The following is an 18398-nucleotide window of genomic DNA, read 5'->3' on the forward strand; positions in this document are numbered from 1 at the left end:
TCTTCTAAACTCCATCCCTGGGAAAAGCCGCCGCACTTCTCACCCAAACTCGCGAAGCCGAGGGGTTGGGCTGGGGTTGGGCGGGCGCGGGGGCCGGCGAGGCAGATCCAAGAATGGGTGGACCTGGGCGGTCAAGCCCCTCCAGCGCCGGCCCCACTGCCCCGGCCCGGGCAAGTCCAGCGGGGCGGGGATCGGTGACAAAGGCGGCGGCGGGTCCTCCAGGCCTCTGGCCTCCGGCAGTCGCAGGGCGCCCCCGGCCGCCCGACCTCCCCTCGCGTCGCGGCCCGTCCGCCGGCGCCGCCCGTCGCCCGCCCTCAGCCGCCCGGCGAGGCGCGGCCTCCTCGGTCGGCGCGGGGTCCCCTGGTTAACCCCTGCCCGGCAGCGCGGCCGCTGATTGGAGGAGGCGGGGCGCCGGGGCAGCGGGGACCCCCCCCAACCTTCCTCGTCCCCTCCCCCTCCTCCCCCACTGTCGGCACTTCCCCCACCCCCCCAGGACCCCCCCCCGCCTCCCAGCCGTGCAAATCTCGCGAGGAAACACGCGGTTTCACTAGTGTGTTTACACCGATCACTACTAATCCGGACCGAACCGATCCGGATTAAGGGGCCGGAGGCGGGTCCTGGGCACCAGCGGTTCCGACCCCCCCCCGCCCTCCGCGCCGCACCCGAGTGGCCCCCAGCCGAGCGGGCCCCCACCTCCCGGCCCGGCCTGGGCCCTCCTGCGCCTCCCTTGGCCTTTGTCCGGCGCCAGGAGGCCGGTCCCGCGCCCCCCGCGGCCGCCCGGGCCCGGGCCCGCGTCGGGCGCCTGGCTCTGTACGCGAGCCCGGGGATCTGCGGCCTTCGTGCCCCCCCTCCCCCGCCCGCCCTCTCGTGGAGCCGGGCGCCGGCGGCGGCTGCCCGGGCGGGGGGTTGCGGCGTTCAGGAGAGGCCCCGGCTCCGCCCCGGGCCTGCCCAGGGGGAGAGCGGAGCGGCCCGCAGCCGGGTCGGGTCGGGGCCCCTCCCGGGAGGAGCGTGGAGCGGCGGCGGCGGCGGCGGCAGGTGAGAGGCTGAGCCCCGGGCGGGGGAGGGCGCCAGGCCTGGGGCATTAACCGTCCCAGGGACCCCTCTGGCCTGAGGAGCCTACGACCTGGGCCCAGCTCGGGGCCGGCTCCGGACCGCAGCTCCTGGGCGCTGAGGCGGGAGGGGCTCCCTGAGGGCTGCGGGTTGCCGAGGGGCCGGGCCGAAGATGGGGGAGGCCCAGGCGGCCCTGGCCTGGGATTGGGGCCGGCGGCCGGAGGAGAGACGGGGGCGCCCCGGCAGCTGGAGGCCTCGGCAGCCTCCCGGGCGCCCCCGAGAGCCGGCCCTCCCTTCCTCCGTGACAGGTGGGCCTGGAGTTGGGGAAAGTTTGGAGCCGGCGAGGGGCGCCGGGACCAGGCCCCGTCGCCCCTGCTTCCCGGCTGTTGGCTGCAGGGAGGATCCCAGTCCAAGGCCCCGCTGGAATTAGACGGAGTGGCTATTTCCTTAACATGAGTTGACATTAAACGGAATAACCGCCGGGGCGTCATTTTCCGGGCCGGGCCTGGGGATGGATAGGTTTGGGAAATGTTGCGAGAGACCTTGGGGTTTGGGAGAGACTGCAACCTCTGCCATTCCGACCTCGATTAGGGCAGGGCAAGACGCGAGGAAGGCCACGGGGGAAACTCATTCCCCCAGTCTTTTTTTTCCTTCTTTTTCTTTTTATGAAGATGCATTTCAACCTTTCTGAGAATTTCCTAATTCTCTCTCTAACCTGCACTTGCTTGTGTGGGTGAAACTTTAATTTGTCACCTTTTCATTCCCCTTTGCCCCAGGCTCTCAATCCAGGAAGGGAAATGAAACTGAAGGACTTGTAAGGGGGTTGTTACTGGAGATTGTGGAGTTGTTGGATTGCAGAGGAGAATGTTCGATTCATTTTTTCAGTAACTTTAAAATCACACCAACCATTCCAACTACTTAATAATGTGTTCGAAGGGGTTCTATGTAATGATGTATGTTTCTTTTCCACTGTTAATTTTAAAGGGAGGTTTTCAATGGGTCGTGTAGGAGTTGGTCTCTTGTAAAGGATGGACATATTTGCTGAAAGTAGCCTGTGCATTAATTGGTTATGGAAGTTTAAAAATGGTGTCCTCCTGCCCCTCCCTGCTTGGAAGAAGGGCTAAAAGCAGATGTCCAGAATCAAGAGAAACCTACTGCAGGGAGTGGTCAGAAAAAGATTTTTTAAAGGGATTGTTATGGAGCTATATTAATTTCCTGAGTGAATGGGAGGTGGATGGTTTTACCGTGGGCTCTCTATTAAATTTAAAATAATTAATTCCTTTTCTCATGAGCTACTGTGAGCTCTTCAGAGAAAGGAGCTGTATTATAGTGTTTTTGCAGTTATTTGTAGTTTCTGATTCATCCTATATTCTTTTGAAATTATTGTCAATGGTTTGTATTTTTAGTTTAAGGACTATTTCCTGAGTGGGAAATAAATATCTGAAGATACTTAGCTAGATTCGAAGGCTGATAGAAGGAATTTTCTTTTTGCAGGCTAGTTCTTGTTTTGTTTTTTCCCCTGTGCTCAACTTTGTTACAGAGATTATATGAAGGGTTTGAGGGGTTTATTTTTGCTGTTAAAATCAAATCAGAACTAGGGAAGAATAAGTGACTGTCATAGAAGAGGACTTCTGAGCTGCTTTAGATGTTTTAAATGTATTACTGTTTGATGCAGCACATAGTAGTCTACCACTCGTATGCTGTATTTCCTTGAGATTTAACTGCATTTGGTCATTCAGTGAAATAATTACTATGAGTTTTGTTCTACAAAAAATTGCCTCCTCACATTTTAGTATTTATGGTTTCACAGCCTACTTTTTTCTTTTTCAGTAGAAATGATGGAAGAATTGCATAGCCTGGACCCACGACGGCAGGAATTATTGGAGGCCAGGTTTACTGGAGTAGGTGTTAGTAAGGTGAGTAAAATGATGATAATGAACACTATTCATATTCTGATTTAAACACATTTTTTAAATGATTAAGAGCAACTTGGGTAGGCCCTTCTGATAGTTTGCAGGGGAGATGATTTGGGTCTTAATTTCAGTGAACTTTTAGGTCCTACTAATAATTCCAGTAGTCATTTAACATAGTAGGTTTGAAAATGTTCTATATGGGAATATATGTTTCTTCTTCCTTGCTGGTATAGGAGAGGTTTCTCATGGTTCTTGTTACAAGGAAACTAACAGGATGTGTGTATAGATTCTATGCCATATTTTGTTAAAACTTGTCAGTCATTCAGAAAGAAAATTATAAAGCATTGCATAGCTTTGTTACATTGGACTTTGGAGGTAGTTACATGGTAGAGTTTTGAAAAATTGGCCTCTGTGAAGTCTGCAGACTCTTTACTGGTTGCACCCTCAGGCTGGTTTGTTGCTCTTCTCATTCTTCCTTCTTAGTTTTTATTTTTGTTGCAGGAGCATAATATTAGATTAGGCCCCCATTAATGGGCACCTATGAAGTTAAGCAATGTTACAGTTTTCTATGCGTGCTTTTGTACCCACTGGTCCACCCCTCTGCTCTCATAGGATGATTTTACAATGTGTAAAATGTTTGATTTTAATACAGTATGCAAAGTATATTTACAATATTTTATTTAAAAGCTTCATTGGTCCAAGATCCCATTCCTTGAGCTTGAGGTATGTGAATGTGTGAGCTATTGAGTTTTTTTTTTTTTTGAGACATAATTTTGCTCTTGTCGCCCAGGCTGGAGTGGAATGACGTGATCTCAGCTCACTGCAGCCTCCGCCTCCTGGGTTCAAGGGATTCTCCTGCCCCAGCCTCCTGATTAGCTGGGATTACAGGCGCCCGCCACTATGCCCAGCTGATTTTTGTATTTTTAGTAGAGACTGGGTTTCACCATCTTGGCCAGGCCGGTCTTGAACTCCTCCCCTCAGGTGATCCACCCACCTCGGCCTCCCAAAGTACTGGGATCACAGGCGGGAGCCACTGTGCCTGACTGAGCTTTTGATCTTTAACCAATGTGATACAACATTTCTTTCTGTGCTTTTCAAGAAATCCTGTCTCATGGTAACCTGGGTGTTGATCTCGTGCTCAGTTAATAGCTTCTCCAAGGAGAAGGCGTGTTGAGGTTTACTTGGAAAAATGGGCTTCTTTGATGGGTCTCACATTTTGGTGAGCTGGGATAGCTTGATAGGGTTTCGTTTTTGTTTTTTGTTTTTTGTTTTTTTTGAGACAGAGCCTTGCTCTGTTGCCCAGGCTAGAGTGCAGTGGCACGATCTCGGCTCACTGCAACCTCTGCCTCCCGGGTTCAAGTGATTCCCCTGCCTCAGCATCCTGAGTAGCTGGGATTACAGGCATGCACCACCACACCTGGCTAATTTTTTTTTATTTTTAGTAGAGACGGGGTTTCTCCGTGTTGGCCAGGCTGGGTCTCGAACTCCTGACCTCAAGTGATCTGCCCGCCTTGGCCTTCCAAAGTGCTAGGATTACAGGCATGAGCCACCGCACCCAGCCAGCTTGATAGTTTTTGTTTATTCAACAAATATTGAGCACTTGCTGTATGCTAGGCATTGTGCAAGATGTTAGGGCTGATGCTTGAGCACAGTACCTCCACATCTGCAGTTTGGGGAGAGCGAGATGATACCGTGATGAGATCTGTATTACAGCTGTAACAAGGTGCTGTGGGAACACAGGATTTGTTACATATTCTTAATTTCTTTGGCCACTTAGACAGTTTTACTTTTGTGGCACTTTAGAGTGGCTGTACTCCTGGACATTGTATATTGAAGTTGCATGTACAAATGTAAACTCTCTGATCTAGGTGAAGTAGCTTCAAATAGAAGTGAGCAATGTATTTGATACTAAATTGATCTCTAAATGACCTCTGATTTGTCTTTTCACTTGAAGATTGAGCATAAGGCTAATATCCAGATCTGTCTGTTTAAATGGTCCCCCGACACCCCCCCTCCCCCATCCTGTAAGTCAGTAAGTTTGTATTCAAATTGTACATAGTTTAAGCTCACTGATCTTTGTCATTAGGGTTGTTGTTCTGTTTTTAGGTTCTTGATGGCTGTATCCAAGTATACTTTTGATGGAGTAGGGCATAAGTGATAAGAATGAGTGACATTCAACATGTTGCTGTCTAGCCCCAGCTTAAAATCATGTAACTAAGGTATCAGAAAACTTTAATACAGTAGCCTATCTGTTTAATAGAAAATTCTGCCTTCAACATAGAAAGAAGTTCTCTGTACAGAAAAAGAAATTTACCTATTTCCAGTTTTTTTGTTTGTTTTTGAGAGGGTCTCACTCTCTAGCCCAGGCTGGTGTGCAGTGGCAGGATCTCAGCTCACCTCAACCTCCACCTCCCAGTCTTAAGTGATTCTCCTGCCTCAGCCTCCCAGATAGCTGGGATTACAGGCCTGCGGCACTAGCACACTGTTAACTTTTGTATTTTTAGTAGAGATGGGATTTTACCATGTTGGCCAGGCTGGTCTTGAACTCCTGACCTCAAATGATTCACCTGCCTTGGCCTCCCAAAGTGTTGGGATTACAGGCATGAGCCACTCACTGCACCCAGCTTTATTTCCAGTTGTTTTTATTCCATTAGTTGTTTGTTTGTTTGTTTGTTTGAGACAGTCTCGCTCTGTCGCCTAGGCTGGAGTGCAGTGGCACAATCTTGGCCTCCTGCAATCTCTGCCTCCCGGGTTCAAGCGATTCTCCTGCCTCAGCCTCCTGAGTAGCTGGGACTGCAGGCACCCGCCACCACGCCCAGCTAATTTTTGTATTTTTAGTAGATGGGGGTTCCACCGTATTGTCCAGGCTGGTCTCGAACTCCCAACCTTATGATCTGCCTTTCTCGGCCTCCCAAAGTGCTGGGATTACAGGCGTGAGCCACCATGCCCGGCTTCAGTAGTTGTATGTTATTTTGGTATTTCCAGTCATGGTTAGTATTGTTGATTACAATGAATTTGTTACTTGAGGACTAGCAGGAGAGTATTTTTTTTTTCCATAACAAAGAAACTTGAAGAAAAAAATTAATTCTGTAGTTTGCAGAGCTGGGAAAATAAAATCTCCATTTTGTATGACTTTTTTTTTTTTTTTGTGAGACAGAGTCTCGCTCAGTCGCCCAGGCTGGAGTGCAGTGGCCGGATCTCAGCTCACTGCAAGCTCCGCCTCCCTGGTTTACGCCATTCTCCTGCCTCAGCCTCCTGAGTAGCTGGGACTACAGGCGCCCGCCACCGCGCCCGGCTAGTTTTTTGTATTTTTTAGTAGAGACGGGGTTTCACCATGTTAGGCAGGATGGTCTCGATTTCCTGACCTCGTGATCCACCCATCTTGGCCTCCCAAAGTGCTGGGATTACAGGCTTGAGCTACCACGCCCGGCCTTTTTTTTGTTTTTTGTTTTTTTTTTTGAGACAGAGTTTCACTCTTGTTGCCCAGGCTGGAGTGCAATGGTGTAATCTCAGCTCACTGCAACCTCCGCTTCCTGGGTTCAAGCAATTCTCATGCCTCAGCCTCCCAAGTAGCTGGGATTACAGGCACGTGCCACCATGCCCGGCTGATTTTTTGTATTTTTAGTAGAGACGGAGTTTCACCATGTTGGCCAGGCTGGTCTGGAACTCCTGACCTCAGGTGATTCACCTGCCTCGGCCTCCCAAAGTGCTGGGATTACAGGCATGAGCCACCGTGCCCAGCCTTTGTATTACTTCTTTTACCAGTAAGACATTGTAAAGACAACCTCTCAGACTGTTGATTTGAAATGAGGGTGTGGAGGGGATGATGATACTGGGAGAAAAGGGTGTTTTTGGAAAAACTCCTCTCCCTGGCTTTAAATTCTCATTTCGGATCCTTATTTCTCAGTGAGAATATCACACCGTGTTAGGGCCGAGCACAGTGGCTCACCCCTGTAATCCCAGCACTTTGGGAGGCCGAGGCAGGCAGATCACGAGGTGAGGAGATCCAGACCATCCTGGCTAACACGGTGAAACCCCATCTCTACAAAAAAATACAAAAAATTAGCCGGGCGTGGTGGCGGGTGCCTGTAGTCCCAGCTACCCGGGAGGCTGAGGCAGGAGAATGGCGTGAACCCAGGAGGCGGGGCCTGCAGTAAGCCGAGATCGCACCACTGCACTCCAGCCTGGGCGACAGAGCAAGACTCCACTCCGTCTCAAAAAGAAAAAAAAAAAAGAGTATCACTGTGTTGATGACAGCTTTGTTTTTTGAAGATCAAAAAAGATTTCAGCCCCTGCATCTCCAAATGAGAGAGTAGAGTGACTTCCCTGTGATGGTGCCATCTAGTGGGACTGGTTCAGCCTCTTGGGCTGTCTCTTGAGTTTCTCCTAACTATTCATAACATTTTCAGTACTTTTTGATGTCCATAGAAGGAAGAAAGTCAGTGCCACTGTGGATTCTTTCCTAGTGGACAAGAGTGTTACAAGTAGCTACAGTCTTTGAACTTTCTGGTTATTGTAAATCTTCTGTTGTATAACTTTCAAGTTTTTTTTCCACCTGCAAATTAGATACACACTGCATTACTTAGACTAAAACAAAATGACCAAATCTCCACATCTATTACTTATATTTAAGTAGCTCATTACCTATATTTGGGTTTTTAATTTTTTATTTCTAATTTTCTTGCATAGTGCAAATTTTTAATTTTCTTGCATAGTGTGTTTATATGTACTCAGTTTCTCAGCATATTTACTTCATAATAATGTTAAACCAAGGTCATTTGTTTTGAATTTTGGGATGCACTATTTGGTTTTTGTTTAAAAGATTGACATTTTCTGTCATTCATGAATTGATGAGGGGAAAGTAGTGTAATGTGCACCGAAAAGTCTATAGTGGCTCCCTAGTCTAGCTGCCCCTTTTTAGGAGGACCTGGAACCATCGTCTTAGCAGTTTTGAGGTGATAAGGTTAAATTGGGTTGTGAACCTAGTTCTTTTTTTTTTTTTTTTTTTTGAGATAGAGTCTTGCTCTGTTGCCCAGGCTGGAGTGCAGTGGCACGATCTCTGCTCACTGCAAGCTCAGCCTCCCGAGTAACTGGGACTACAGGTGCCCACCATCACGTCTGGCTAATTTTTTGTATTTTTAGTAGAAACGGGGTTTCACTGTATTAGCCAGCATGGTCTTGATCTCCTGACCTCGTGATCTGCCCACCTTGGCCTCCCAAAGTGCTGGGATTACAGGTGTGAGCCACCGCGCCCAGCTCCTAGTTCTTTATGTCTTGTTGACCTGACATGTGAGCTGTCCTACCTCTTTTTTTTTTTTTTTTTTGAGACGGAGTCTCGCTGGGCTGGAGTGCAGTGGCATGATCTTGGCTCACTGCAGCCTCCGCCTCCCAGGTTCAAGCGATTCTCTTGCCTCAACCTCCCGAGTAGCTGGGACTACAGGCATGGGCCACTACGCTCAGCTAATTTTTATATTTTTAGTGGAGACAGGGTTTCGCCATGTTAGTTGGCCAGGATGGTCTCTGTCTCTTGACCTTGTGATACGCCCACCTCGGCTCCCAAAGTGCTGGGATGACAGGCGTGAGCGACCACGCCTGGCCTCTCCTACCTCTTTTTTAAGATCTCTTCCTGGAGGCACTGGATAATCTACTTCTAGTAATGTGAAACTGACTATATCTTGAATTCATGTTTTCAATCAACCTGTTGCCGTTTATATTCCACACCCTGCTCCCTTTTGACAGTTCAAGTACAGGTAGTCTCAGCGGTTCTGGAGACCATGTAAAGTAGGCAGAATTTCACCCTTTCATGCATTGTTATTTGTACCTAGTTTGAGTATCAATGCTAATATAGTAGCAAATACTTATAATAGTGTGTGCCAGGTACTGTTCCAACAGTACAACAAAAGCAATAAGAAGTTAATTTAGATCTTTTATAACAGGGATAGTGGTTAACAAATCTGTACATAATCAATTCACTGGATTAATAGGCATTCTCCATTCTCTATAAGCCATACTGACTGATGCTTATCACATTGCTCCTACCAGTTGAATTATAACCATGTCAAGGATCATTTTACAATAACTTACACTTGTGTTGTAATTATTCAATTTAATACACAATCGCATAAACCAGTGAAATACTGCAGGCCGGGTGTGGTGGCTTACGCCTGTAGTCCCAGCACTTTGGGAGGCCGAGGTGGAAGCGGATCAGATCCCGGGAGATGAGACCATCCTGGCCAATATAATGAAACCTGTCTCTACTAAAAATACAAAAATAAGCCGGGCGTGGTGGCACGTGCCTGTAATCCCAGCTACTCAGGAGGCTAGGGCAGGAGAATCACTTGAACCAGGGAGTTGGAGGTTGCAGTGAGCCGAGATCATGCCACTGCACTCCAGCCTGGGTGACAGAGCGAGACTCTGTCTCAAAAAAAAAAAAAAAAAAAAAAAAAGAGAAATATGATTGCAAAATAGAAGAATTGTTTCCAAGAGAACTAAGTTAACCGCCCTAGAAAGACTAGATAAGTCAGCAGGCTCCTGTAGTCCCAGCTGCTCAGGAGGCTGAGGCAGGAGAATTGCTTAAACCCGGGAGGTGGAGGTTGCAGTGAGCTGAAGTTAGTCTGTGCACTCCAGCCTGGGCAACAGAGTGAGACTCTGTTCAAAAAAAAGTCAACAAGGAGATGTCTATAAAAATTTATTAGTTTAATCTGCAGGAGTTCTTTATTTAAATCCTTAGCAAGTGTCTTTTTTTTTTTTTTCTTGAGACGGAGTTTCACTCTTGTTGCCGAGACTGGAACACTCTTGTTGCCCAGGCTGGAATACAATGGCACGATCTCGGCTCACCGCAACCTCTGCCTCCCAGGTTCAAGTGATTTTCCTGCCTCAGCCTCCCAAGTAGCTGGGATTACAGGCGTGTGCCAACACACCCGGCTAATTTTGTATTTTCAGTAGAGACGGAGTTTCTTCATGTTGGTCAGGCTGTTCTTGAACTCCCGACCTCAAGTGATCCACCCGCCTTGGCCTCCCAAAGTGCTGGGATTACAGGCGTGAGCCACCATGCCCAGCGGCAAGTATCTTTTAAGTTCTCACTTTTTTTTTTTTTTTTTTTGGAGACGGAGTTTCACTTTTGTTGCCCAGGCTGGAGTGCAGTGGCGTGATCTGAGCTCACAGCAGCCTCTGCTTCCTGGGTTCAAGCAGTTCTCCTGCCTCAGCCTCCCAGGTAGCTGGGTTTACAGGTGCATGCCATCATGCCCAGATAATTTTTGTATTTTTAGCAGAGATGGGGTTTTACTATGTTGGCCAGACTGGTCTGGAACTCCTGACCTCAGGTGATCTACCTGCCTTGGCCTCCCAAAGTACTGGAATTACAGCACCATGCCCTTTTATACATTTTTAAGTCTGATACATCAGGTTATATAATCAGATTTGACTTCTGAAAAGGTATTTAACCAACTGATACCTTTATTTTCATGTAGTTCATTGCAGCAATTAGAAGCTTTCAGTTATGAATATCTAGTGTCAACTATTTCACACACCAAAGCCACTTTCGTTTTTAAAAAATGTTTATATGTCTTACATTTAATTTAATTACATGCCTGACGATGCTCAATAAGCATGAATGCTGAGAAATGGCCTATACTTATACTGATGCATTTTAAGGAACTGTGGATTAATTTACTTTAGTATTTATTTGATTCCCTCCTTATTTCACACGTAGTCAAGTACCAACTCATGCCCCTTTCTCTGAAATTTCTGAAGTGTCTTTCTGCCCCAATTGCTGCTGCCTTAATCCAGACTGTTTTTATTCGTAACTCTTAATAGTAAGGCTCCCTATTGCCTCTTCTAGTTTGGAAGTCTTGTACCCTTTCTGTTTTGTTAACTTTTGGTTCCTTTTTGGTTACTGTTTTGGTTACTTTTTTTGGTTACTACAGAAATTACAACACATATTTTTAACTTATCAAAGATTAATGTTAATACCTTTGTGTTCCTCTTGGTCAGTACAAGGGCCTTGAAGATTTTTTTTTTTTTTTTTTTTTTTTGAGATGGGGTGTCACTCTGTCACCCAGGCTGGAGTAAAGTGGCATGATCATGGCTCACTGCAGCCTTGACCTCCTGGGCTCAGGTGCTCCTACTGCCTCAGCCTCCTGAGTAGCTGGGACTACAGGCACACACCACCACACTTGAATAATTTTTGTATTTTTTCTTTTTAAAAATTAAAAAAAAAAAATGCCTCCCATCGGCATCTAGCAAATTTCTGTATTTTTGTAGAAACTTGGTTTCGCCATTTTGCCCAGACTGGTGACCTTGAAGATTTAACTCCATTTATTCCCCTCACAATTCACATGCTATTGCCATTCTATATTTAATTGTATGTATGTGTGTGTGTGTATACATATATATATATATAAATTTTTTTTTTTTTTTGAGACATGGTCTCACTGTGTCACTCAGGCTTGAGTGCAGTGGTGCGATCTCGGCTCACTGAAACCTCTGCCTTCTTGGCTTGAGTGGTTCTCCTGCCTCAACCTCCTGAGTATCTGGGACTAAAGGCATGTGCTACCACAGCCGGCTAATTTTTTGTTTTTTGTATTTTTAGTAGAGACAGGGTTTCACCATTTTGGCCAAGCTGATCTCGAACTCCTGACCTCAGGTGATGTGCCAGCTTTGGCCTCTCAAAGTGCTGGGATTACAGGTGTGAGCCACCATGCTCAGTCTGTATATTTTCTAGAGCACTTTTAGATTTACAGAAAATTGAGCAGCTAATACAGAGTTCCCATATACTTCCTCATCCTACTTTCTCATTATTAACGTTTTGCATTATTAGTGTCTTTGTTACAATTGATGATACGTTATTAACTAAAGTCCATTGTTCACAGTTGTCCACTGGCTTCCATTAGGCTCTTTATTTATTTTTAGTTTTAGTTTTTTGAGATGCAGTCGACTCACTCTGTCGCCCAGGCTGGAGTGTAGTGGCGCAGTCTCCTCTCACTGCAACCTCTGCCTTCCAAGTTCAAGCAATTCTCCCTGTATCAGCCTCCCGAGTAGCTGGAATTACAGGCGCCTGCCACACACACAAAAAAGTAATTTTTGTATTTTTAGAAGAGATGGGTTTCACCATGTTGGCCAGGCTGTTCTCGAACTCCTGACCTCAAGTGATCCACCTGCTTTGGCCTCCCAAGGTGTTGGGATTACAGGCGTGGGCCATCACACCTGGCCTGTTATAGAATATTCTCAGCCATTATCTTGACATATATTGCTTCTGTCTCATTCTGTCTTCTCTGGCATGCTAAACATACACTAGACCTCACTGTGTTGTCTCTGCCTCTTACCCTGTCTCTTGTATTACTTGTCTTTTTGTTTTCTTATCTAAATGCTTGGTAGTTTCTTGTGACCTATCTTCCACTTGATTAATTTTCTCTTTAAATTTGCCTAGTCTACATAAACCTATACATTGAAATTTTATAAGAGCTGAGTCGCTCTTATCCTGAGGGTGTAGCCCATGGGTCTTCTAATGTATGGGGTGGCTTTCCCACACTCCCCTCATTGGGCAGGGCCTGGGCTTTGACTTTCTTCTCTCCCTATACTCCCAGGCCTCTCAAATTATAGCTTAATTTCATTGATTTTTCTTTTTCTTTCTTTTTCTTTTTCTTTTCTTTTCTTTTTTTTTTTTTTTGAGGTGGAGTCTTGTTCTGTTGCCAGGCTGGAGTGCAACGGCATGATCTCGGCTCACTGCAACCTCCGCCTCCCGAGTTCAAGTGATTCTCCTGCCTCAGCCTCCCAAGTAGCTGGGCCTACAGGCATGCGCCCCTGCACCCAGCTAATTTTTGTATTTTCAGTAGAGACGGGATTTCACCATGTTGACCAGGCCGGTCTCAAACTCCTGACCTCAGGTGATTCACCCGCCTTGGCCTCTCAAAATGCTGGGATTATAGGCGTGAGCCACCATGCCTGCACTAATTTCAAAATTTTTCTTTAAAATTTAATCTACAAATGACTTCAGATTGGAATCATTTTTTATTTTTAAATTTTAACTTTTAGAGACAGGACTTCATCCCTAGGCTGGCCTCGAACTCCTGGGCTCAAGTGATTTTCCCACCCCAGCCTCCTAAGTAGCTGAGACTACAGGCATGTGCCACTGCACCCAGCAGAAGTGATTTTTTTGAGTTCTGGTCTTGTGTCTCTGGATTCTTGGCTTCTTATGGAAGTAATTATTTCATTGCTTTGCAGTCAATAATATAAAACTAACACTTAGTGTGTGTGAACTCTTGTGTCACTGTGAAGTTTACCTCCTTGTGACTTTCACTTCTCATCTGCTTCCTTCTTCCTTCCTGCCTATAGGTGGTTAGCATTGGCGTTGTCGTCACTCTTGGCCTTTAAAGTCATTTATTTTATTTCTTGTTCTCTGTCTACTTTTAGTTAAATTCAGATTAAATGGAAAGATTTCTTAAAATTTTATTTTTAAGAAAGGCCATGAGAGGGAAAACAAGGTATATTATCAGTGGTTTCTTATTTCAAACCTGGGTCTAGGGATAATTTGGCTTAGTTCTATTCTTCCTCTCTACCTTGTCTGGGTCTTAAATTGTTAGGTTCCTCACTTGATCCTGGCTATTACTAGATGTGATGAGATTAGTTTGGAATCTACTTTCTAGTATGTTGGCCATGGTTAGCTAAGTATTTTATTTATTTATTTATTTATTTATTCATTTTTGAGACGGAGTCTCGCTCTGTCCCCAGGCTAGAGTGCAGTGGCGTGATCTCGGCTCACTGCAAGCTCCGCCTCCCAGGTTCAAGCAGTTCTTCTGCCTCAGCCTCCCTAGTAGCTGGGACTATAGGAGCATGCCACCATGCCCTGCTAATTTTTGTATTTTTAGTAGAGATGGGTTTTCACCATGTTGGCCAGGATGGTCTCGATCTCCTGATCTCATGATCCACCTGTCTTGGCCTCCCAAAGCGCTGGGATTACAGATGTGAGCCACCGCGCCTGGCCCCCATATCTTACTCTTAACATATCCTTTTTCTAAAATACTGCATATATTGCAAAGAATTGGAATAGGAATAATATAGCTTTGATACTAGAATCTGCTAAGAAGTTAGCTAGCTCTAGTTAACTTAGGAGTCATTTCAATTCTCTGGGTACTTCCAATTTAAGAATTTTATGTTTGATGAACTACACAAAAAGAGGAAGCCAGATTTGAGATAGGGGATAATAAATTCCAAAAATTCCAGTTAAGTATTAGTAGTATGAAAGAATGAGTGGTGGTGTTAAAATATAAACCTTCAGGAACAAAGGTTCTATAGGATAAAATCTGCCAAAATTCTTTCCTTCATTTTGTATATATATAGCCTTTTGGGAACATGGGTTGCATAGAATAAAGTAATGATGTTAGAAAAATACCATAGGAGCAAGAAAAGTACCTTGTTTTGCCCATTAAGTATTCTCTGAAGACAGCAGCGAGGAAAATAAAGGTGAAACATTTTTCTAAAAATAGTCTCAAAATAAGGATGATGTCTGTTTTCTAGTCCTAACTAGATGAGGGAGATAGAGATTTCTTATTAAACAGCTTTTTTTTTGAGACTCAGTCTCACTCTGTTGCCCAGGCTGGAGTGCAGTAGTGCGATCTTGGCTTACTGCAATCTCCGCCTCCCAGGTTCAAACGATTCTCTTGCCTCAGTTTCCCAAGTAGCTGGGATTACAGGCATCTGCCACCACGTCCGGCTAATTTTTGTACTTTTAGTAGAGATGGGGTTTCACCATGTTGACCAGGGTGATCTCCAACTCCTGACCTAAAGTAATCCACCCACCTCGGCCTCCCAAAGTGCTGGGATTACAGGCATGACCCATCACGCCTGACTTTGAACTTCTTTTTTTAAAAATTGTGGTAAAATATAACATTTACCCTTTTATTCATGTTTATGTGTACGGTGGCATTAAGTGCATTCATGTAGTTGTACAGCTATCACCACCATCCATCTTCAGAACTTTTTATGTTTTTCTTTTTTTTTTTTTTTTGAGATAGTCTCGCTCTGTCACCCAGGCTGGAGTGCAATGGCACAATCTTGGCTCACTGCAACCTTGGCCTCCCGGGTTCAAGTGATTCTTCCACCTCAGCCTCACAAGTAGCTGGGATTACAGGCACCCACCATACCTGGGTTATTTTTTTGTATTTTTGTAGAGACAGAGTTTCACCATGTTGGCCAGGCTGGTCTTGAACTTCTGACCTCTCAGGTGATCCGCCTGCCTTGGCCTTCCAAAATGCTGGGATTACAGGCGTGAGTTACTGCGCCCGGCCCAGAACTTTTTCGCCTTCCCAAATTGAAACTCCATGCCCATTAAATAATAACTCCCAGGCCAGGTACGGTGGTTCAAGCCTGTAATTTCACTATTTTGGGAGGCTGAGGTGGGCAGATCACAAAATCAGGAGTTCAAGACCAGCCTGGCCAACATAGTGGAACCCCCATCTCTACTAAAAATACAAAAAAATTAGCCGGGCATGTTGTTGCGTACCTGTAATCCCAGCTACTTAGGAGGCTGATGCAAGACAATCACTTGAACCTGGGAGGCGGAGGTTGCAATGAGCCGAGATCATGCCACTGCACTCCAGTCTGGGTGACAGAGCGAGACTCCGTGTCAAAAAACGAAGCAACAACAGCAAAAAAACCTACCAATAACTCCCCATTCTCCACCTCTCTCTCAAGCCCCTGGGAACTATCATTCCGTTTTTCCATCTCTGTGAATTTGAATACTCTAGGTACTAACGTGAATGAAATCATAACAGTATTTGTCCTTTTGACTGGATTGTTTCACTTAGCATAGTGTCTTCAAGGTTAATCTGTGTTGTAGTATATGTCAGAATTTCATTTCCTTTTTAAGGCTGAGTAATATTTCATTGTATGCATATACCACATCTTATTTATTCATCTGTTGATGGACCCTTGGGTTACTTTGACCATTTGGCTATTGTGAATAGTGCTATAAAAAACAAATGCTGCTGCTATGAAAATAGCTGTAGTCTCACAGTCCCTGCTTTAAATTCTTGTGGCTGCAGATCCAGAAGTCGAATTGTTGGATCATATTAAACTGTACTCTTGTTGACCTCCTCTCAGGCCTTATTGATAAGGGACAGCTAGAAAATAGTGGTTCTTTTAATTCACATTCTACAAAAGCTTTGGAAATCTTAAAAATTCTGTTAAGGGACGCAGATGAGCTAGTAATGATAGTCTAATTGCAACTATTACAAATAGTATTATTGGCCCGGTAAGTAAGAACTAAGCTACTTTGTAACTTGGCGAGTTACACAGGATAGCCTCTTTTTTTTTTTTTTTTTTTTTTTGAGATGGAATCTTGCTCTGCCACCCAGGCTGGAATGCAATGGTGCAACCTCGGCTCACTGCAACCTCCACCTCCCAGGTTCAAGCGATTCTCCTGCCTCAGCCTTCCAACTAGCTGAGATTACAGGTGCCCACCACCATGCCTGGCTAATTTTTGTATTTTTAGTAAAGACGGGGTTTCACCATATTGGCCAAGCTGGTCTTGAACTCCTGACTTCAGGTGATCCGCCCGCCTCGGCCTCCTAAAGTGTTGGGATTACAGGCGTGAGCCACTGCTCCCGGCCATAGGATAGCCTTTCATGTTAGTCAAACCATAGGTTGCTTTTAGAATATCACACATTTACTATCCATATTTGCTGTACTAGAGTTTTACTGTATTTTATTTTGTTTTTGAGATAGGGTCTCACTCTGTTGCCTAGGCTGGAGTGCAGGGGTACGATCTCAGCTCACTGTAACCACTGTCTCGCGGGTTCAAGCGATTCTCCTGTCTCAGCCTCTCAAGTAGCTGGGACTACAGGTGCGTGCCGTCACGCCTGGCTAATTTTTGTATTTTTAGTAGAGATGGGGTTTCACTATGCTGGCCAGACTGGTCTCGAACTCTTGACCTCAAGTGATCCACCTGCCTCAGCCTCCCAAAGTGCTGGGATTACAAGCATGAGCCACCATGCCCAGCTAGAATTTTATTTTAAAATTGAGTATTGGATTTTATTTCATTTAAGAAAATTTTTTCTACAAAGAGAATTTTATTGATGGCCCTAGTTTATTCCCTCCCAAAAGACCAGCTGCAACCAGATTAAGTGAACACAACCTCAAGATTTTATTGTCGTCGTAATAAAAGATGATGCTTATCACTGGATCGCTTCAACTCAGGGAATGGAGGAAGCAGTGAGCCAAGATGGCCATTGCACTCCAGCCTAGGTGCCTGAATGAGACCGTCTCAAAAAAAAAAAAAATGAGTATGGCCTCAAATAGTATTATAATCAGTCCTTTGAGGACTGGTAATGTTGCCTGCGTAAAGATTACAAGGTGCTGGTATCTGTTTTAATGGATGTGAGCTGTATGACTGATAACTTTGCTTCTATAAAACGTATATATGTGACTTTTAGTACATAAACTGCAGCCAGTGTTGTTGATCACTTAGTTCCTGTTCTACCTGACTCTAAAGGACTACTAAGGATTAATTGTGGAATTAAAATATCATCTGAAGGTACAGCTGATCTCAGGATCCTCCAATTCAGGATATCTTCTGTTATTAACTTCAGCCAGATTTAATGTTCAAATTTAGCAGTAGTTACTAGCGTCAAACTAACTTATCCAGTCTCCATTATATTGACAGTTGACCAGCTAGAACAAAACACATCTCAGTTAATTTCTTTTGAAAAGCCATTTTACCTGCTTATGTCTGGTTAAGATGAAGGAAAAGAGATATAATAACTATCAAATTTTTTTTTCTTTTTTTTTTGAGATGGAGTCTCACTCTTTGCCCAGGTTGGAGTGTAATGGCTTGATCTCAGGTTATTGTAACCTCCACCTCCCTGGTTGAAGCAATTCACATACCTCAGCCTCCCGAGTAGCTGGGACTACAGGTGCTCGCCACCACGCCTGGCTATTTTTTGCATTTTAGTGGAGACTACGTAGGGTTTTGCCATCTTGGCCAAGCTGGTCTCCAACTTCTGACCGCAAGTGATCCGCCTGCATCAGCCTCCCAAAGTGTTGACATTACAAGTGTGAGCCACCGCACCTGGCTTGTTTTTTGTATTTTTAGTAGAAACAGGGTTTCACCATGTTGGCCCGGCTGGTCTTGAACTCCTGACCTCAGGTGTTCTGCCCGCCTTGGCCTCCCAAAGCACTGGAATTACAGGCATGAACCACCGTGCCCGGCCTGTGTCAAAAGGTTAGTGTCCAAATTTTGCAGCAGTTGAGTTCAACCAACTTTTACACATCTATACTGTATTTAGGTTGTTAGGGGAATTTTAAAAAATCAGTCAGATGTACTGTATACTTTTTTTTTTTTTGACACAAGGTCTTTGTTGCCTAGGCTGGAGTGCAGTGGCACGATCACGGTTCACTGCAGTCTCGACCCCCTGGGCTAAGTGATCCTCCCACTTCAGC

The 18398-nt window shown here is 45.3% G+C and overlaps 1 protein-coding gene across 7 annotated transcripts in view; it reads left to right on the top strand.

Moving 5' to 3' along the window:
* The first annotated feature begins 762 nt into the window (after positions 1-762).
* The window catches only part of TLK2 (tousled like kinase 2), a 143884-nt gene continuing 126248 nt past the window's right edge, over positions 763-18398 (top strand). For 3 of the 7 annotated variants that reach the window (XM_017950827.2, XM_031657661.1, XM_017950833.3), the window contains exons 1-2: positions 853-1035; positions 2881-2966. In XM_017950827.2, the coding sequence (XP_017806316.1) occupies positions 2886-2966 (81 nt within the window). In that variant the 5' untranslated portion in view covers positions 853-1035; positions 2881-2885. Of the gene's footprint in view, positions 1036-2877; positions 2967-18398 lie in introns of all 7 variants that reach the window. The other 4 variants (XM_017950828.3, XM_017950831.3, XM_017950834.3 and 1 more) reach the window with 3 other exon arrangements.

This window comes from Papio anubis, chromosome 17 (assembly GCF_008728515.1).
Source record: "Papio anubis isolate 15944 chromosome 17, Panubis1.0, whole genome shotgun sequence".
In the NCBI taxonomy this organism is placed as follows: Eukaryota; Metazoa; Chordata; class Mammalia; order Primates; family Cercopithecidae; genus Papio; species Papio anubis.